This window comes from Equus quagga, chromosome 6 (assembly GCF_021613505.1).
Source record: "Equus quagga isolate Etosha38 chromosome 6, UCLA_HA_Equagga_1.0, whole genome shotgun sequence".
Taxonomy (NCBI): Eukaryota; Metazoa; Chordata; class Mammalia; order Perissodactyla; family Equidae; genus Equus; species Equus quagga.
Window position 1 is genome coordinate 64,674,346 of NC_060272.1, and position 22,080 is coordinate 64,696,425.

At 39.1% G+C, this 22,080-nt stretch overlaps 1 protein-coding gene across 1 annotated transcript in view; it reads right to left on the reverse strand.

Moving 5' to 3' along the window:
- Positions 1-213: 213 nt before the first annotated feature.
- FREM2 (FRAS1 related extracellular matrix 2) overlaps positions 214-22,080 on the reverse strand; it is a 165,866-nt gene continuing 143,999 nt past the window's right edge. The window contains exons 15-24 of the mRNA XM_046664858.1: positions 21,616-21,747; positions 20,168-20,499; positions 9,945-10,137; positions 8,367-8,471; positions 6,860-6,987; positions 6,636-6,770; positions 5,754-5,880; positions 4,702-4,889; positions 4,344-4,490; positions 214-3,069 (exon numbers count right to left, since the gene is read on the reverse strand). Of these exons, the coding sequence (XP_046520814.1) occupies positions 2,557-3,069; positions 4,344-4,490; positions 4,702-4,889; positions 5,754-5,880; positions 6,636-6,770; positions 6,860-6,987; positions 8,367-8,471; positions 9,945-10,137; positions 20,168-20,499; positions 21,616-21,747 (2,000 nt within the window). The 3' untranslated portion in view covers positions 214-2,556. The remainder of the gene's footprint in view (positions 3,070-4,343; positions 4,491-4,701; positions 4,890-5,753; positions 5,881-6,635; positions 6,771-6,859; positions 6,988-8,366; positions 8,472-9,944; positions 10,138-20,167; positions 20,500-21,615; positions 21,748-22,080) is intronic.

Genomic DNA, 22,080 nt, shown 5'->3' on the forward strand with positions numbered 1-22,080 from the left:
GTAGGAAAGAATAAACATGTTCCATATTTTATAAGCTCTCCTATTTACATATAGAAGTCTTGGGGCCAGCCCCATGGCCAAGTGGTTGAGTTTGCGTGTTCTGCTTTGGCGATCTAGGGTTTGGCTGGTTCAGATCCTGGGTGCGGACATGGCACTTCTCATCAAGCCATGCTGAGGAGGCATCCCACATAGCACAACCAGGAGGACCTACAACTACAATATGCAACTATGTACTGGGAGGCTTGGGGGGGAAGAAGAAGAAAAAAAATAAAAAGACTGGCAACAGATGTTAGCTCAGGTGCCAATCTTAAAAAAAACAAAAAACTCATTAGAATAACTCATTGTAGAGTGAAATTTGGTATAAAACCAGCCTGGCCCAAAAGCTCAAAACAGACGTTATAATGATGCTTCACTGATTACGATATTCAGTGACAGAGACCCTCAAGACCGCAGGATAGTCAGGCTTTGAAGCATCTTAAGTACTAGAGTAACAAAGTCGATTGAGAATACTTGCTCTTATAGTGTACGTAAACTGAACCCTTTGCTAAGTAGTAAAAAGTCCACGCACTATTTGAAGCTGCTTAACTCATGCTCATTCTTATACAAGTGATGAGGTAGCTAAAGGAGTAGCTAAGCATCTGCTAGTAGGCAAAGCAAAAGAAAAGGGGATAATTAGAAAGTATTAATATTTATTTGATAAATGAACTCCTGGGCCATACGGTACTCTATTTATATAAGTCCTTTGGGGGATGTTTGAGTTGCAGGTGACATTTGTAAACTCCTCAATGGAAGGAGACTACAACCTACTCTATTCTTTAAAAGGCTTTGAATGTTATGTGCAGAGCTGCCTCAAAGAAGAGAGGCAAGTATTAGACACTTTTTGCCTCTCTCTCAGCACCAGGTAGCTTCCTTTTTTCAATCAAGTGATGGTTGGTGCTCACAGACGCCAACCCTGAGGAGAGGTTGTCTTTCCAGAAATCTCCATGACTAGAAGTGAAAGGGGATCCCAGGCAGCTCTTGAGGGTTACTCTTTAGGGATAGTCCTTTTTCTCCATAACTTGTTTTTGTTTGAAATGCATTTACTAGCTTTGGGAAGATTGCTCATTAAACTACTGACATTTTCCCTTTCCAACCAAAATTTCTGCCATTTGGTGGAAGCACGTTTCTCAGAAAGGCAATGGGATGATTGCCGAGCAAACTCACTCAAGTTCTTTGCTTTTTAACACCGTAGGGAGCGCTACAAATTATATTTTTAGACTCTGAGATGGACCTTACTGCATCTGTTCACGGCACTGGAGATGCCAGAGACTGATGCTTTCTTCTTTGATCAAAGAAGAATATGATCAACGATGCTGGCCACCTCCAAGGCCATCCCTGGAATGACAGTTGCAGAGATTCCCATGGTTTGGACCAGATGCTGATTAGAAAGCTAATAAAAATCTCCTATGGCCAGTTTAAGTTCTAGATATCGTTGCATGATTATGCTACTCTGAGGGCTAACTTCATGTATTATCTGTCAAAATGTTCTTTTATTCTAAAAAAAGTATGTATAAGAGGCACTTTGGTTAAACATATCATATATTAATAAATACCACTTTCTCCCCCCACCATCTGTAATGATGTTTCTCATTATCATTTATGGGTTCAATACTGCAAACATCTAGGCTCAGTTCTTAGAGAACATTGTCTTGTAAATGTAAATCTCACTCTATGGCATTTCTTCATCATCGAAGTGTCACCAACACTCTCATTTCCTACAAATGTTGAGCACCAATAAGGTATATGATCATGCAAGAATTTTGCTCTTTCTCACTATCTACCAAAACAGAGCAGTCTAGAATCAATCTCTTCCAGACTTAGCATATTCTTTGGTTTAATTTAAAATTAAATAAGCAAATAAAACAAGGAGGGTCTGAAGAGAATGAGAAACAATTCAAATCCAAGTTAGTGAGTTACTTTCCCTCTACCTTTCCTTCTATTCTCTCCCAAGTAGTAGAAAAGGTGATTTGTGGGTTGAGCTACCCTTAGTCGTAATTCTATGCTGTCTTCGCCTATTAGAAAACTTGTCATAATGAACAGTGTTTATCATTCTTCCAGACTATCAATTAAAATCTTCCTAGTAACAAACTGTTATACAATGAATAAACAATGTGATAATTGCACCTTCAAGGTTCATACTAAGATAGCAACAATAGACTCCCCATAAACTTCTGAGAGAGTCTCTTAGCACCTTTGAATAGGTTCATCTCCACTGTGTAGAGAAAATGCATAAAATGAGAAATACATTCCTCGCCGTCCATCTACGGCTCCATGTATGTGTGAATACATTGTTGCTGCCTTCTGGGCAAGAGGAAAGATGTGGTCTGCAGTCTGAATTTGTCCTTTGATGCATGAAAGAGTAGACAGAATTCAAATCAAAGTTTATTAGTACAGTCAAGTCCTCTGAGCAGCTTCATCACAGAAGTCCCCAACTTTTCGCCATTTACCAGAAGCATTTGGGGTTTTATTGTCTTTTCTGATGCACTTGAGGAAAAGGTTGAATTCCACCTGCAGTCATCAAACCTCTGAGCTGTCGCTGGGGTGGCTCTGCGCGAGCATCATGGGCTCGCTGCTGCCTGAGCCCTTCGGAGCTTCCTTCCTCCTGGCACTCTTCTTGCTCTTGCACATCATCACTGGGAGGGCAGTGAGGCAGAGGGTGAGTAATCCCACAGCGATGCCTCCCACGATCATGACCAGGCTGACCTCAGAGCTGGGGCTGTTGAGCTCCCGGGGGAGGACACCATCAGGAGGAACTCGCCCTTGGGGGATCTGCTTCTTGTTGGTGCGGTCCAGGGCAATGTGCTGGATGTTCGTTCCTCGGTTGTTTTCAGCACCAATTTCCCATGCCAACGGGGGTGTGCTCCGCATCTCCCTCCTCTTCCGGCTCTTGGTGTTTGCCGGGGGCTTCCCTTGAGTCACCAGCGAGTGGTACTGGTCTTCCACACTTCTTTTGCCAATGCCTCGGTTGGTGTTGTCTTTTGACCTTACTGTGTAGATCGTGTGTATGTACCATTCTCTGCCCAGAGCAACCTAGAAAACACAAATCTGTCCGTTAGAAAGTTAAATACTACACCAACCTAATTTGTGACTATTTGCAAAAGAAATCAATGCCAGAGATAATAAATGATAATTTAATTTTGTCTTCAGAATTAATAGACTTAATATTTTTGCATGTGTAGTATGTGCAAGGCTTCGTGTAAAGCACTCTAGAAAATATTCTGTGCACTCTTGAGGGAGCATGTGCTGGTACGTATTTGCTAATCTATGACTTGCAGTCACAGAATGTCAGAGCCGTAAAAAGCTTCAAATATCATATAGTCTAACTGATTCATTTTAAAAAATGAGTAAATAAGAATAGATAGTATTTAAGTGATCTGCCCACTGTCACTTAACTAGTTAGTGGCAGAGGCAGGACTAGGGTTCAGTTCTTCTGAACCTCAGGACTCTTTTCCAGTATGTCTTGCTGCTTGTTTACATGTAAGACCATAGAAAGGTCAGTTTTTCTGTTTTTCCAGGGCCTGCAAAGAGAGGGGATTTTCTGATGGCCCTTTGAAGCCTTCAGGATTTAGAAGAGGTCAAATGCTTTGAGTATTAACAGTAAAAATGAAAACAAAAAATATCATACTTCAAATTCTTGTTTGAAAAGATTAGAACAACAAATATACTTCCTTAAGTTTCCCTCTTTATGTTGAATAAAGATAAGACACTTCTCCAGCCCATCCTGGCCAGACAATTTTCAGTAAATATCATAAGGGGGCACTTGCTTCCCTGAGGATTCACAATGTGAACATATCTCTGAATTTGTCTCATTTGTCTGCTCAGTGTTGTTAGTTGCCTGTGTCTCTTCCATCTCTGGAATAGGATTTTCCATCTTGGTTTACGAAGTCTTTAAGAGTGGAGATTTATGTGCTCTGCACAACTGTTTCTCTAAGTCCAGCCATTCATACAAGATCACTTTGATAAAGATGGTCATGAAAAGTCCACAGGAAGGAAGTTTTGAACAAGAAAAGTAGAGTTCGCAACCATCAGACTTAAATTTATATTCTGGACTGAGTAAGGGTCTTTATTACACATAGACTTAAAATAATATTAATACATTAATAAAAATAATAATAGCTGGAGTTTATGGAATGCTTGTTACCTGCCGAGGATGGTCATGTGTGGTTTACGTGCATTATCTTATTCAATATTTACACCAACTAATGCAAACTGCCATTTCCATATGAGACATCTGAGGCATTCAGATGTGAAGTAACTTGCACGTGGTTACATAGTTATGGTAAGCGAGCTTCTTATTGGCCCACCTGAAAGAGGGGCGTTGAGTCAACTTTAAATCCATCAGATCCAGGCTGATTCACTAAGAGAATAGCTTCAGGGTCATCCACTGCCAGTTTGGCATTAAACAGAATGTTTCCGAAACTCGTGGCTTGTGTCTCTGGCTGAGCTTTATCCTTTAAACAATAAGGAAAATGAGGACTGCTGTAGATAATACCAACTTTTGCAAGCACAGAATGTTTTCCTATCAGTTTTGTGCAAGTACAAATTACCATAAAATGTCATCACTTAGATTCATTTAAAAAGATGCTGTTCTTTTAAAATAGAAAGACACAATGCTTAATGTTGAAAATCTGCCTAGCGCACTGTTTGGGTCAAAGCACTTACCACAATTTTAAATCTATATAAGAGCGAAGGGGAATCAGCTAAGCAGCCATACTCGGCATTCGTTGGACTATACTTGGGAACATAGCCGTCAGCTCCAGTGCACAGGAACACCTTCTCAATGCTGCAGTAAAAGGAATCACCTAGATTCTGGACAGGATCTACCATGACACGACCATAAATTATGTCACCTGAAACAGAGATGTGGAAATGTGATTTCTGTGAAGTGATAAGGTGTGCCTATGTGACACTGCAAATAATTTGTGACAATAATGACACTAGATAGTATTCCCTTCTCTTCCTAATCTGGCATCAAATGTTGAAGACCTTTTGTGTTGTCTTCAGGAGCTGGTCCACTCCCAGACCTCAGATAAGACCACTTCGTAGACTGACAACAAGTGACTAAAGATTTATTGACCCTCACATGCTCATCCAGTAGTAGGAATAACATCAGGGCTTGGCCTATAATTTAACATTTATAACATCCTATTGTGGTTAAAGTCCAGTTTACATAAATAAATTAGTTGGCAAGATGAAGACCAATAAAGTGTAGAATAACTTTATAAAAGGAAACACTAATAAAAGCCAAATTAGCTTTATTTGATTTTGACAGAGGGTTGAAGGAAACCCCTGCTATTTAATCATCTATTTCACAGATATTACTGAACTCCTACCATGGGTGGTAGGTATTTTGCTGAGAATTCACCAGAACAAGACAGGCACAACCCTTGCCCATGAGGTGTCTACAATCTCATGTAGCTGCGCTATTTGAGTCAATGCAACTTGAAAAAACATTCAAGACAAAAAAGCCAGACTTGTTCCAAAAGTCACTCAGGTAGGGGATATAGAGGTTGACTTCTCCAGAATAAAAAACCTCCTGCGTCATATATCCAATTTCGGTGACCTTCCCAGCCCCACCAAAGTGATAAAGACCCAGTAATATTCTCAAAGCCATACAAGAGGTTATAATTTTACCCTTCACACATGATCCCCAAAAGCAAAGGACAACAGATACAACGGCAGACAGACAGGCCTGTCATTTGTAAAAGTGATACCTTCTGCAAAAGCAACATCACTCTCTTGCCCAAATCCCATGGATCCGTCAGACAACCAAAGACTCTTCTTGGAGAGGAGGTACATTTGGGTGTTCAAGCTAAACTCAGCTGCCACTGGATCACTGACCTAAAACCAAGTGTAAAAGTCCTTTTACGTGTTGTTGATGGTTGTGGTGGGGCACAGACACATTATTCACAGACACACACACTCACTGAACACTGACACGTAGCATACTGAACACAGCACTGCAATTTTGATGCCCAACCAAGTCAGCTTAGGGAATTGTAACACTGGCTTTGTCCTTCTTGAGAAGGCAAAACTAGCGAGGTTAAATCATTTTTTGAGTGGGACTAAATAGCATCGCTTGAGCTTATTTCCATCGATTTACCAGGGTATTTAAAGGACTTGTAAATATCATGGTCTGGGCAGGTCAACATCAGTATAAGTTCTCGGACAACAGGTGCCATCACATTTTTTTAAATACATAATGGCTATTAGGTACTTTGAAGTGGCACGAACTGCAGGATATTTATTTTCTTTGAAGATCAAGAATAAGATGAAGAAGCGCAGAAGAACTCTGGGGAAAATTCTTGAATCTCCAAGGCAGCAAACTCCAGGAGACAAGATAAAATCACATAAGAAAAAAGAATAAGCCTCGCATACTCTTAAACTATGGATTTTATATACTGAACCCACAACAGATAAAGGGCAATTCTTCCTTCCTTTCTTCCTCCCTTGCTTCCTTCCTGTTTGACTTTTTTTTTCTCAGCACGTACGATTAAAGTCATTGTGTGAAAATTTTTTTTTTACTGATAAAAGTAAACCATGACTTTAACAAAGTGCGATTCTATAAGTCATGGGGAAAGAATTCTATGAGACACCTGTTGGAATCGGATGTCAAGGTCAAAGGTGACAGGTTCTCTGGGGTTGCAGGTGACTGGCAGGCGGTACTCCTGATGTGATGGAGTGGTGCATGGCAGCAGTTTGACAGTATAGGTCCCTGAGTAGTCACGTACCTTTGAGGAGAAGAGAGGACATTTAGAAATCTGAGGTGCATTCAGAGGCAGCAGAAAAGGAAAGTTAACTAAGAGCCTTAGTCACTTACTGCAAAGTCAGACACAAAGCTCCATTGCTGGATGGGCTGGTTATAGGTTGGTTCACTCCTTAAGAGACGCAGGGAAAATGTCAGGCCTGGATGATCAGCTGAGATGATCATTGAGCTTGTGAAGGACGCTAGAAAAAAATGCCAATAACAATAATGGTATAGCAGTTAAAAAGTGCCTAACGGTTTAGAGTTTTCAAAGTACTTTATGATGCATTCTTTGCTTTTGTTCTTATAATAACCTTGCAAAGTAGCAGAGTTGGTCTAATTATCTTCATTTTGCAGATAGAGAAACTGGGCTGAGTGTGATATGTGACTCTCCCAAGATCACATAGCTAGGATGTGGGCCTTCTGATGCCTAATTCAGTGCTTTTTCCACTCTATAATTCTGTCAAAAGATAATTGTGCAGAAATGCTCAAATAGTTCAGGCTACTTTCCCGGGAGGCAGGGCAGAGCAATAAAGGCTGATGTGAATGCATTTATTGTGCACGGAAGCTATGAGCTGAACTTGAGTCTATTAGCATCCACACAACCGGGCAAACCCAATTTATAAATGGAATCTAACTTTAATTTGATTGCTTGCAATCGTGTCTAAACAAAGGTTCAGTTTATTAGAAAGGTAGACATGAGGAAGGAAACTGTGAAGACCAGGAAATGCTCATTTTCCAGGACTGTCAATTACAGTAAAGCAAAATGATTCTTCTTGGTTCTGTATTTCTTATACTCAGTCTCGTAAAAATACAATGAACCCTCTTTCTCTTCCCGAATTTCCAGCCCTATTCTCTCTGTCATTAGAGCTCATGCCCAGAAAAAGGAAGGATATAGAAGACAGTGATTGAACTATTTTCCCTTCCAATCTGACTTGAGTTGGCACACGAGTAAAATACTCAAACCAGTTTAGTAAGACTGAGAGTCAAATAAAAAAAAGGATTTCTAATGAAATGTCCTTTATATTAAAAAAAATGCTTAGTCATGGGACTTTAGTGACTGCCACCTTACTGATATTCAAAGCACAGTCCACCACAGTTAGTCAAATTACATAACCAATACTCGCTAAAGTAACTCGTTAACATGTCTGAAACTTAAGTGTGATCGTGAAGTGACACTTCTAGCTCTATTATAAAGTTTCTTATTATAAAGTTGCTTGCTGAACAAATGACCTAAAATTCAATTTTGTGTAAAATGGAATTGAAGTAGAGAAGGGGATTGTTGTTGCTCTGCTCTTTAAGGAAAACTCCATTTAAAATGAACTCGGTAGAGATTTCCTTTAAATTTACTTTAATCATTTTGTACTTTCTCTGAAAACCTCCATAAATAGTGATGATTTCTGTGGCTTATGAGATGTAGCTGAACAATTATCAAGCCCTCATGTAGATAACTGTACATATGCAATTCGGTTGAAATTAAGGGCTTCTAAGCTGGTAGGGAAACCTGCTGAAGCGTGTGTGAATACGCAAAAAGTATATTCTGTTGTATGGGGAGTGGCTATTAATGGATAATGGGGCTTACCAGGATGTGACAGCACAAACAAGCCGTGGAATTGAGCCTCGGTCTTGAAGTTAACGACCAAGCGACCCTCTTCCCCGATGCGCATGCTGGTCGGATAGAGAGAACCTACAACAGAATAGCGCACAAGAGAGGAAATGTTGGTGACCAGGCACTCCTAATGTACAGGATTTCTTCCAAATATGAATTCAGATTCCTCTCATCTTTGAGCATTCTAGCCAAAGGCTATTATCAGAAGAATTTTGAGTGATGAGAAGCAGAGTATTTTTGTTTTATTTTGTTTTTTTTCTAACAAGAAAAGGCGTCTAGAAGGGAGGCAAAATAGAATTAGGTAGCACGAGTGAGGTCAATATGAAAGATGTATACAGAATGATTACAGCAGGCCAAGATTTTCTTTTAAAGCTTTAGTTTGCATAAATGAAGCTATAAATTGAGAAACCTGATGAACTTCTGGAATTTTGAAGATTTGGATATGTAGGTGGAAATGGGTTTGTGTTCTCCAGAATAATTCGAAATTTTATAGGCTTAATGAAACCCTGAAGCTTTCCCAAGAAATTCAGCAGTTTGACCAAAGTAGACTCCAGAAACAAGGAGACACGAGCTCCTTACATAGAAGTTGAGAACCACAGGACGGGTCAGCATCGAGATTCATGTAAGTGTACATTTTCGAAGGCAAGGCATGAAATTAAACCATTTGAAATAACCTTGAATGATTGTTCAGGGTGATTGTATTACCCTTCACAAAGCTTTAAGGTAGTTTAATCTGTTTAAGACAGTAGATTTTGAGATGCACTATCAACAATATTTTCCCTCGGGCTCACATAACGCAGGTGTGAAGCTCAGACACGCATGGAACCAGAACAGTAGGATATGCCTGAAAAGAAACAGCACCAATTCTACTACTGGGTTCATTAGCTTTACATTTGTGGACTTTGAATTATGATTCCGACATGGAGATTGAAACAAAGTTTTGCAGATGTCTATGGGCCTAATAGTTAACGTCACTTAACACCATTGTTCCAAGACATTCAGCTAAAGTATCAGGGAATGTTAGAATTTTAAAACGGAAAAAATAATAGAAGTCTAGCCTATCTTTCAAAAGAAATTGAGTACCGTAAAGATTAAGCAAATTAAGCAATATGTTCAAGATCACTCAGCTAATCAGCTATAGAGCCAGAACTGGAATCCAGGATGCAATTTATACTGGACTTTAAAACGCATCTCCCATTTTCAGAAACAAAAATGTGTAACTTTTCCTCTTGGGTTCATTCCTGTTTTTCAATTGGAACTTCTTCGATCCATTTTCTAGAATCTAGGGAAATATATAGACTATGCTGTGTAATGTATAAATCTCCATGAGATGTAGACATTATATTTGACAGCCATATGTTATGCAAAATTTGAGGCACTGATACGATTCAGTTAAAATAGTTTTCCATTACAAAAATGAAGTTACCTTGAAATATTGAATATAAAAATACATTGAAAGTTGCTTCTATTATTTTTAGCTACAGTAAAAAAATCTTCTCATGTAATTTGAATAGGTAAGAAAATGAATTTTCCAATTCTTTATTAACCCACCTTGGAGTTCTGCTTCTGGTGGGCTGCCAATTCCATCATTCCACAAGATGGCAGTGTCATACACAAACGTTAGACGAAGCTCTGACTTCAAGTCAAAATGCTGCCAGCCTCCTACCCCAACGGGGGAATGGAACACGTAGGAAACATACAGAGGGACTCGAAGAGTCACATAGGACTGCACTAGGTTTAGGACCTAAAAACATAAAATGATGTCTGTCAACACGATTCAGTGCTGTTAACTAAAGGAGCCTAATTTTGTATAAGCCATTTTCTCCTTTCATCTAACTGAAGATTTTGAGTAATCACTGAGGAAAGGAAATGACAGCATTTACAACATCACTGTCCCCTCACTTATTCTGGGGCAATTAAATAGTTGTTACTATATTCACTTCCTTTGCAACAAAGGATATGTAGCAGAAATCTTTAAGACAAACTGCACTATTTTGAGCATGCTATACTTATATAACCCTTTTTGTTTTATAGCAGCTTTATAAAGATATAGTTCACATCCTATATAATTCACCTATATAAAGTGGACAAATCAATGGTATTTGATATATCCAGGGAGTTGTGCAACTTTCCACAATCAATTCTAGGACATTTTCATGACTTCCAAAAGGACTCCTGTACCCATTAGCAGTCAGCCCCCTGTTCCCTCCTCACCTCCATCTCTGGCAACTACTAGCATACTTCTGTCTCTCTGTGTTTGCCTATTCTGGACGTTCCATATAAATGGAGTCATACAGTATGTGGTCTTTGGTGACAGGCTTCTTTCACTTAGCCTAATGTTTTCAAGGTGCGTCCACGTTGCAGCATGTTTCAATACTTTTACTACTGAAAATCATCCCATTGTATGCCTATTCCACATTTCATTTATCCATTCATCAGTTGATGGACATTTGGGTTATTTCTAGTTTTTGTCTACTATGAATAATACTGCTATAAGGTATTTTTTAATTATTATATACAGGAAGATGAAATAAAGCAGGAAAGATCTGGGGAAGCGAATATGTTTAGTAATGACATGGAATATTTAAGATGTCTCAGAAATAATTAGTCGAAATGAAGCAACTTGCTCAAAATTTATGCTTTCCTCTTTCAGGTATTTTGCAGGTGGATTGGGGGTCATGGAGAATAAACTAATATTTATTTATTGAGCACCTACCACATTTCAGATATTCTGTTAGGTTCATAATAAACGTTATTCCACATTTTCACGCTCTCCCATAATTATATTTATATTTATGTGTGGATGATTGGATGAACCGATGGATAGATAATGGATAGAAAGAGAGAGAGAGGAAAATTGAGACTCAACGAAATAAAGCAAATTTGCCACGGAATTTTATAAGCCTCTGGAGTGGCTCTGCCGATATTAGAATGCAGCTGTTGGCCCATACCTTTTCTGCTCTATCTCAGTTCATCATATTCCAAACAAGGCTGAGGGTAGTCCTAAGATCACCTAACAAAGGTTACCATATTTAATTCTCAAAATAGCTCTGCAGAATAGTAAGACAAATACCACTGTCTCCTTCTACACAAGAGCAAACGTGGGTCGGACCACACTCCTCAGAAGTTCTAGTCAGGCTTTCTGATACAAGTCTAGTTGCCCTTCCACACTGAGCTGGCAACAGGAATCAGAGACATGAGTTAAGGAATAATTTAAGTCATGATAACTATAATTTGAGACAAAAGTAAACTCCTCAACACAAAAATGATGACTTGAATCATCAACAAATATACATAAAAAGAAAACCATCAACCAAACAAATTATTTGATTCCTAGCTGTGTAGTGGCTAGAATGCCCATTATCTGCTGACTTGGCCAGCAGGAGAGGGGCCTTGCAATCAAAGTCCTTGGAGATAGTTCTTTTCTATTGGTGGATATTATTGCAGTTATTGAGAAATTGATCTTGAAGTGCAGGTTAACACTCTGATAGTATACTGTAGAGTAAGTCATTCCATATGCCACTGGCATAATTAATATTTCATCCTGTGATTTTAATAAATCATCATTTTTAAAACATTAGCGCTTAGCCATGGATTTCCAATTAAACTTTCTAGGTTCTAAGAATAATTTTTGCCAACATTATACTCTATCTGCCAAATGTTACCGACTATGCTATTTTGAAGAGAACTATTAACATTCGCTTCCAAGGAATAAGTTACTTAGCATCCACCTCCCACACTAATTCTTATTTAACTTCATTTGATTCTCATGGTGCCCTAGGGTTTGATCATTTGTGGACACGGAATCAGTGTCTTATGGCATTTTCTTGTTCACCATGGCTGGGTCTTCTGTCTGCTTAGAATATCTGTCTAGAGGAGCTGGAGCCTAAAGAGAACTATGTGCATCACCCATAAGCATTCCTTCCTGTAAAACTGAAGAATACAACGCAATCAATCTAACTTCCATATGTCATCTTAATGAGCACTTAACTTTCTTTCAGTCTGTACCACAGGACTTTTTACAGTATTGATTTAAACGAAAAGAGATATATGTTAAGTCTGGTATACTGCTCCTAAAGAAAGTGTGACATGATGAGTGAGTTCATATGTCCCTACTGATGCTTAAGTTTCCCCAGTGAAGGCAAAAAATACCTTAAATTCCATATTTAAAGGGAAAGTGTAAAATTCAAATGTGCTGGAAAGTTAACACACTGATATAAATTTCTACTACTACTACTAAGTGGCCAATAATGGGCAGTGAGTATATATTTGGGGAGGTACTGCCTACTGAAGGGACAAAAGAAAGTCTGCTGATCTGTGTCACATAGGTAGGAAAGCGGACAAATAGGAAGAAAGAGGCGTGCCCCAAAAGAAGAAGGATACTCATAATGTTGCCTAAGGTGAGAACTAGTGCTGAGGAAAATTACATTAGATTTAATTCTTCACTTATTTTGGGCATATAGCTGAAGCGATCCAACTTACATATTATCTTACTGATGTTTTAAAATTCCTGCAGAAGTAAGCAGTATATATGTACTAATAAAAACTAAATCTAGATTTATTTTATTCCTTTGCAACTTTCACTTGAGCAACGCTGTATTTCACATGTATTGAACTTAAGCCACGAAAAAGGTAATTGGCAAGCCAAAGATTATTCAGTACAATTAGGACTGACATTCAAGGGTCTAGACCAGCACTGTTCAATAGAAGCATAGTGTGAGCCACACATTTAATTTTAAATTTTCTAGTAGTCATATTTAAAAAGTAAAGAGAAACATGTGAAACCAATTATAATAATATAGTTTACTTAATCCAATGTATCACCGAGTATATCAAACCTATTACATTTTAAAGTGTAACCAATGTAAAATATTTTAATGAAATATTTTATGTACTTTTTTTGTACTAAGTCTTTGAAATCTGGTGTGTATTTTACATGTACAACATATCTCAATTCTGGCTGGCCCCATTTTGAAAGCACAATAGCCACACATGGCTCATGGCTACCATATTGGACAGCACAGATTAGACTCTTATACCCAAGGTCTTTTAATTAGACCACACATATTGAAAACAATAATCATTTAAAAATATTTTACAATCATGCATCTACTCCCACCTTCATGCAAGATATGTGGTTTGTGCTTACTTCAAAGATTGAAAACAGAGCCGGAGCTGTTAGAATTTTATCTGAGGGCTCCCACTGGTGGGGATTTCCCACTGGTAGAAATTTCTTTCTGTTGCTGCTTTTGTTGCCAGAAGTGTGTCTACATCACCAAAACGGTGGTGTCTGTGAATGTGCGAAGAAGGCTCATAGATCTCAAAAGCTTGAAATCTCAGTAAAGTGTATACTTAGCAACTCAGTTGAGGACATTGTCTTAACAAGTTCGAATTCTTAGCCAAGGTCTCTGAGTAATAGCAGTCTACACATCCAGGAACACTTGGAGGAAAGTGACTTTGGCTTCTGTCCAATTACAAGGCTTTCTGAAGGTCTGTGGTATCGGATACGCACGAGGGAGACCCCGGGATGAGGGAGGGTCAGTGCTGGTCCAAAAACTCTTTAATATTAAGGGCAATTCTATGAGATATTTACAATAATAGGATTAGAAATAAACCGACCAATAATAGAACAATGGTTAAATAAGTTATGATGGCACACCCACAAGGCAAAGTATCATGGAGCTATCAAAAGTGATGTATCTGAAGAATTTTCCCTGTCATGGGAAAATGCTCACAATATGTTAAGTTAAAAAGCAGTATACAGGGGCGGGCCTGGTGGCGCAGCGGTTAAGTTCGCATGTTATGCTTCTCGGCGGCCCAGGGTTCGCCAGTTCGGATCCTGGGTTCGGACAAGGCACCGCTTGGCAGGCCATGCTGTGGTAGACGTCCCACATAAAAAGTAGAGGAAGATGGGCACGATTGTTAGCTCAGGGCCAGGCTTCCTCAGCAAAAAGAGGAGGACTGGCAGTAGTTAGCTCAGGGCTAATTTTCCTCAAAAAAAAAAAAAAAAAAGTATACAAAATGGTATAAACAATACTACACTGCTACTATTAAAAATGTGTATGTATATTGAAAAGAGACTAGAAAATATGTGTGCGTACGGTGATAGAGGGATAATGAGTGAGATGTTTTTCTTACTTTACACTTTTTTAGTTCTCCAGCTTCCCATGGTGATATCATCACTTTCATTTAAGAAAGTCACTTTATTAAAAAATTAATTGACAAATTTCACAAAATAGGAAATAATATGCTTCATGAAAGTTGTACATTTTGGATTCTTCTTGCTATTTCTTGCAAAAATGATTTAGCATGGCATACATGTAAAAAAGAGTAAATCTGTGTACTAAGTAAAAAATAATGGGATGAAAAGAGATGACTTCTAAAGCACCAAAGCTTTGTTTCTAAATCAAACACATAGCAAAAAGAAAGGAAAATTATTCCTTGAACCAAGCAACTAAGAAAAAACATGTTTACTCTTTCAAAAATCATACCATGTCTTTTCATAAGTTCATTACAACTTCATGTTTCAAGTGCAAACTGTAATTGAAGTTGCATTTCTGCAGCTTTTTCATGCTCCTTGAACCATGTTATTAGTTGCCGTTTACCCAACAAAGTGAGAGTTAAGATTCTGACCTTGCAATACAGACAGCCAGGCCGATGGAAGGTGGAATGAATTGAGGTCTTTTATTTTTAAAGGAAGTTGTTTTCAAGAGAAAAATTGCCAAAAATATCCAAGAGTTTTAAAAACTTAGTTTAACTTTAATAACTATTTCGCATCACAAGTATTTTTCATTGTATACCCAAACAATTTAAAATTTTATGTACAAAACACATCATACAAAAAGGTGGAGCAGAATTATTTATCTGCTTTTCTTTTCCTGCTATTTATCTGCCTTTATATTTTAGAAACACTATTAAAAATGATTTTAACTTTGAATATCATTAGAGAAATTCCAAGTTTCTTTTCCTTGGCAAGTAAAATTCTTAACTTTTATAAGAGTGAGGATTTGACTCTTATAACTCTACTTTGTCGAGGGTCCTCACCAGGTACCTGGTATGGTTCCTGGCACAGAGGAGGTGTTTACTGGATATTTCTTTAATGAATGAACGTGCAATGAATAAGATGGCAAAAAGCATAAAGTCTTAATATCAGCTAAAGCTATACTAAAATAGTCAAATTGCATAAAACTTCCTTTGCTGTTAACAGATAACTGTCCTGAATGTTTCAGCTGATTCCTTCAGTTTGGCAACTCTTTTTATAAGTTAAATAAGCTGAATGTGGGAGGTTAGGGAAGGCAGAAAACCCTGTCAGGGTGTGTTAGAAGCCGCTTTTCAATCACAAAGAAAAACGCAGGGACTTGGCAATATTTCATGGCAGTAGCTTTAGCTACTAAGAACACATGAAGAAAAAACAATCAATTCTTCACCGTGTTGTTCCACACAGAAGCAATTACCAGTTAGGAAAATTTGTTTGCACGGTAATTACCTTGATCTAAGATGCCAAGTCTAGAAAAGGACTGGAAGAGGGCAAGTAGCATCTGTTAGATGCGTGGCCAGAGCTGTGTAGAATTGGCAGCCGACAAATAGACCTGAGCAGTATTGGTTTCCTTCGGGTGCTGTTGTCCAATGGAATGGGCAATAAAACTATGAAGTTCCTCTCAAGAAAGTTTAGTCCCTGTTGATGGTTTACCTTTGCTGTTGCCCATTTTCCCATCCTAAATGCAGAAATGTAAAAGTTTGTAAAACTCTGTGCAAATCTAAAGGAGAAGGCATTCACCAAGCATTTAGCTGCTTTCCTTCAGGTGCTGTCTTGTGAAACCTGTTTTCATTTCAATCTGCTCTGCCAGTACTCAGAAGAAGCTGTAGACCACTGGCATTAAGGCGTGCATTTGCATAATTTCCCCAACAGTGGGTGTCTGTGTAATCTGGCACACATCTGCATGACCACTGTTGGGCAGCGTTCTTACATCAAGAACAGAGAGAAAAGTTCATTTGCCTTTCTTGTAATCGCATCTGCGACCGTATCCATTCCTCACATTCACTCAGTTAAATGACTTTTAATTCAGTCAATTACATGTCCAGGTAAGTATCATGATGTGGATAAGAGCAAAGGCTTACAAGTGAATTGAATTTGGGCAAGTTATGTGAATTCTCTCTGGTTCAGCTTTCTCATCTCTAAAAAGAGGACAAAATTAGCACTTGTCTTGTAGTGGTGTTGTGAGGACAGAATTAGTGGAAGTATGTAAAGTACACAGAAGGATGGCAGGCACAAAATAAACGTTAAATAAATGTTAGCTAATACTGTTGTTATCATCATTACTGTTATTGTTAGTACTATATTGGATATTTTCTCTTCTTCTCTAGAACCCAAAACTAATGGGGGCAAAATCAGGGAAATATCTCAAAGAGTTAAATTTCTTCTACTTTAATTTGTATTTTCTTTTCCCTCACCTATATTTAAATAATGTGTGCTGGCCGGGGCAGGTGGGGATATAGGAAAACATCATTTGCTAGGGGAGAAGTAGAAGTTTAAGCCAAAGGAAGAAAGCAGGGGAAAATGAGATGGCCATCTCTGAGCTTCATTCTAAGAGTAAGCAACATGTTTTATTAGATTGTATTGCTATTTAGTTCACCCTGAGGCTTTTAGAATTTTATAACAAAATCCTGAAATTTCAATGATTCACACTGAATCTGGTCATCTCTATTATGTTGATCATCATGGTTAGTCTATTAAACAATCCGGGGGCCAGCCCTGTGGCTGAGTGGTTGGATTTGCACTCTCCACTTTGGTGACCCAGGGTTCGCCAGTTCGGATCCTGCATGCAGACCTGCATACCGCTCATCAAGCCATGTTGTGGCAGCATCCCGCATAGAAGAACTGGAGTGACCTGCAACTATGATATATGGCTATGTACTGGGGCTTTGGGAAGGAAAAAAAAGGGAAGAAAATGGGAAGATTGGCAACAGACGCCTCAGGAGCAATCTTCCTCACAAAAAAAAAAAAACACCCAGGGCAGAGAATGCTACTCTTAAGATCTAAGCATCTCACTGTATGTAAATTAAAAAAAAAAGAAAAGCAGAACAATCCTTCCAGAAGAAACTCACAACAAACTGGCCATCCTACTTAAGAAGGTAACATAAACCAGTTAAGAACTGGATGGCTCAATAATTCTCACAGTGTGCTCTCTGTTATTCCTACTATTATGTAACATAAGCCTTTCAGGCAGGTGAAACTTCACCGAAACCTGTAGTCGCCAGTTTTCACTTAAGGGAGTAGAACCATTGGCAGCTCAACTATAGAAGCAGAGCAATGACTTTTCTAGCTAGCAGAGGTACTGGGAAGAGAAAAACACCAAACTTAAAGAATTAACAGTGGAACTGTGGTTAAAACAACAACAACAACAAAAACCTGGGAACATAAATTCAGTTTAGCTGAATGGTTTTTTTTAAAAAGATTTTATTTTTCCTTTTTCTCCCCAAAGCCCCCCGGTACATAGTGGTGTATTTTTAGTTGTGGGTCCTTCTAGTTGTGGCATGTGGGACACCGCCTCAGCATGGCTTGATGAGCAGTGCCTTGTCTGCGCCCAGGATTCGAACCGGCAAAACCCTGGGCTGCCGAAGCGGAGCGCGCGAACTTAGCCACTCGGCCATGGGGCCAGCCCCAACTGAGTGTTTTATAGTACAGTTTGGATGGAAAGATGAGCACATTAGAGGGCAAGATTTGCATTCAAATGCCCTTGATACATTGGAGAAGTGGGCAGATATAATACTACAAGGCTTAAGCGGGATAAGTGCCAAGTTTTCAGTAGAGAAGGTTCTCTGGGTTACATATATAAAAGATGGAAAAGTGCTGCCATTTTTCAGAGAAGCTAGAAAACATTCTGGAGGATGAAAACATTCTATAGACTAGATGAGACCCCCAGAGAAGCTCCAAGTACGAAGGGATTTTTACCAGGGAAGAACTAGAACTACAATGTAATCCTATTACTATATCCAATTTTATTTATGCCAATGGATTCTGTGACTTAAGCAAGATCCTAAGAGAACAGCCACCAGAAAGAAAGCAGGAATAATTAATAATGGATTGAAAACAAGCTCTGTGAGAAAGAGCTAAAGGAACTGAGATATTTGACCTATAAAGGAAAAGGCTGACGTAGCTTTAATATGAGTCTTTATTTTTATTCTGGGGATAGGGCTTTTTTTTCTTTCATGTTTCTTTCAGGTGGCAAAGATAGGCTGGGGAAGAGGGGCGGAAGAGGTAACACTGGTGAGGGCGTAAGTGACTTGCCCAAGGACGTGCAGCTAGAAAACATCAGAGCACATTTGGGTCTGCATTTGCTTGGTTCCATTATCCAGCCTCTTTCCACTGTTCCATGCTGTCTTCCTGTTGGTGTTTTTATGTGGGACTTTTACTAATCCATACAAGTTTCTGAATATTTTTCTGCTTTTAGAGGAGGTGGTTAAAATAATGTCTCACTACCTTGGGGTCCAACGTTCCAAGACAAAATATATGACTGCCTACCTGACATAACACCAGCTGAACTTGTCAGCTTTCACAGCTTTGCTGTGGGATTAGACAGAGAGTGAGTTATCATCTACTTTTCTCTTGCTACTACATGTTTTATATTTTAACACCACAGGAATATAGCACAGAAAAAATTCGTCTTGGCTAAATCTTGAAAGACATGATGTATTTTGGGTACCTTTCAACACTTTAATGTATAATCCTATTTATATAAACTCTTTGTTCAGTCCTGATAGGACAGAGCATAGCTTTTAGTTAAAATACTCATTACAGCTCTAAACTACACCCTACATATTTTAGATTCTCTATTACAACTGCTATCAGAGCCCTTGCTTCCCTATCATTTTAACAACAACGTTGTTGATGATGATGGTAGTGAGGAGGACTGTGTGTGTGTATTTTATGTGTGAAAGTCTGCCTGTGCAGTATGAACAGGAGTAGAAACAACAATAAGCTTTTAATGAAAACACTTTAGATTATGTTAGTGATGAAGAAATGAAAGAGAGGGAGGAAAAGGGAGAAAACTGGAAAGAAAAGAGGAGAAATGAGGATAGAAGGAAAGATAGATGGTAGAGGAAGAAGAAAGACAGTAAAGGGAGAAAAACTAGACTGACTCTGAGGATTCTAAATCCTCATTTTATTTATTTATTAATTTTTTTGTTTAAGGAAGATTAGCCCTGAGCTGACATTTGCTGCTGCTCCTCCTCTTTTTTTGCTGAGGCAGACTGGCCCTGAGCTAACATCCATGCCCATCTTCCTCTACTTTATATGTAGGATGCTTGCCACAGCATGGCTTGATAAGGGGTGTATAGGTCCGCACCTGGGATCCGAACTGGCAAACCCTGGGCTGCCAAAGCATAGCATGCAAACTTAACTGCTGCTCCACTGGGCTGGCCCTGTAAGTCCTCATTTTAGATGGTTTATGAGACATCACAGGCATATATATACATATGTATGTGTATATATATACAAGATATGATAATGTATACTTTCAAGAGTAATTAGTATTTGGATTTCTATAAAATCAGAACAGATTTCGAGCATTGCTAAAAAAATACATATATTTTGACACGTTCCAGTAGACATGGATTTTCACACCACTCATGCCAATTCTCTAGTCCCTCTTGTACCTAATGACCTACAACACCAAGATGGAAGACTAGAGTCAGAATTTAGTCTAAATCCATGTAACTGAACAAAAGCAACCAGTTTATCCAGTGGCCAAAGCTCAGATGTTAAAAGTCCATACCTGCCCATCTGTTCCGATGGTGCCTCCGCAGTCAGTGAGAAGTTCCGACATGTCGTAGTAGCTAACAAACTCCCATAAACAGGCCTCTAGGTTCAGGTTTCGGTAGAAGCGTAACGTACTGGAACCCCTGATAGATGAGCTGTACTGGTAAGGATATGTCTCTCCAACTATTTCTGGATTTTTTGTAGCATCAGTCAAGAAACCGTGGTGGGTCTTCACTTCAGTATAATCCAGGAGGTTGGAGCACTTGTGGTTTCCAACCCTCGTGCCATCAAGACTGAGGGTGAGCTCAAAGTTGGACAGCTCCTTGGTGGAGATCACAGGGAGCATGCCTACGAGGAAGTGTCACCATTGTTACCATTCTTGCCACCAGTAAAGGGCTTAGAACACTTCACAGTTTCCTTATCTCTTGAGATGACCAGTCTTATAAAACACTCCAGAGCAGTGATTATCAAATGGTGTCCTAGGACCCCTGGGGGTCCCTGGAATTTTTCAGGAGATCTGTGACATGAAAGCTCACATCAAAATGATCCTAAGATATTATTTGACTTTTCCACGCTGATCCTCTCACTGCCATGGGTCTGTTTTTCCCAGATGGTTTCCTCCTCAGCCCTTTGCACCCCTGAGTCACATGTCCCACATGAGCCTAGGATGGCGTGGTCAAATGTGGGACCAGCATTATGCTGTAAAGTAAAGAGGCACAGATTCCTGCCCATCTACCCCCCCCACCAGCACAAATTTGGGTTTGTAATAAGCAGACAAAGCAGAATTATGTCCTTTTTCTGAGAGAGAGAGTTTCTACCTTGTAGTTCTCAATACTTCCTAATATCTCCTCTCCCTTACCTACTTAAAATATAACTAACACACCAAGTAATAAAATTAATACTAACAACTTACTTCAGTATAAAGTGAACTGAGTGGAATACAACTTGACAATGTCTGCTGTGCATGGGGAAATGTTCATAAAGTGTGGGTAAGGTCACTGACTCACAAATTCTGGCTCCACTTCCCTTTCCAGAGAAAAGGAACACAAAATACAATATTGTTAGTTGCATTTTTCATTTTATTTTAGTGCCTAGGAAATGTCTTAGTTATTGCGATAAATACTGGGATAGCCCTATAAAATTCCAGCTACGAAATATCAAATACGTGTTGAAGGTGAGCACTGAGATACGCAAAGGCTTTTCTGTAAGTCCACTTAGATTACTAACCAGTGTTTTGTTTCATTGTATTTGGACATGTATTAAATTTGTCTAATTTTAGAGAATGCTTAAATTGACAGACTTTTTAAAAAACTGGGCAGAAAGAAAGCAGAAACACTTGCAAGAAGCAGGAGCAGCAGACTGAGCAGTAATTGTCTGCTTGGTTATTTAGTGTGTTCAGTAAAATAAACCAGGTAGTGAGAAGCCCAAACCACCTCCACGGATTTGCTTACCCAAGTCACCTACCATCAATGTGTGGCATCGTGACAGTTAGCTTGATAAGGTTTGCGTACTCCGGGTCCTCGGGGCCTGTGTAGCGCAATTTAGCTGAGAACGGCTCTGCTCCCACTATCCCTGGCACCCGGGGCTGACAAAGACCTCAAGGAAAAATGAACATATTTATGCTAAAAGAAGATAGACAAGACCTAAAGAATATTTTTAAAATAGGCACTATTGAGCCTGCCGCAGAGGCCTAGTGGTTAAGTTCAGCATGCTCTGCTTCAGTGGCTCAGGTTCAGCTCCCAGGCACAGACCTACACCTCTCGTCTGTCAGTGTTCATGCCATGGCAGTGGCTCACATACAAAAAGATGAAGATTGGCAGCAGATGGTAGCTTAGGGACAACCTTCCTCAGCAAGAAAAAAGAAGGTGCTATTATTTTTCTACATACTTTAAAATTCTCTGTGGACTAAGGGCATTGCTGAGAGTAGAC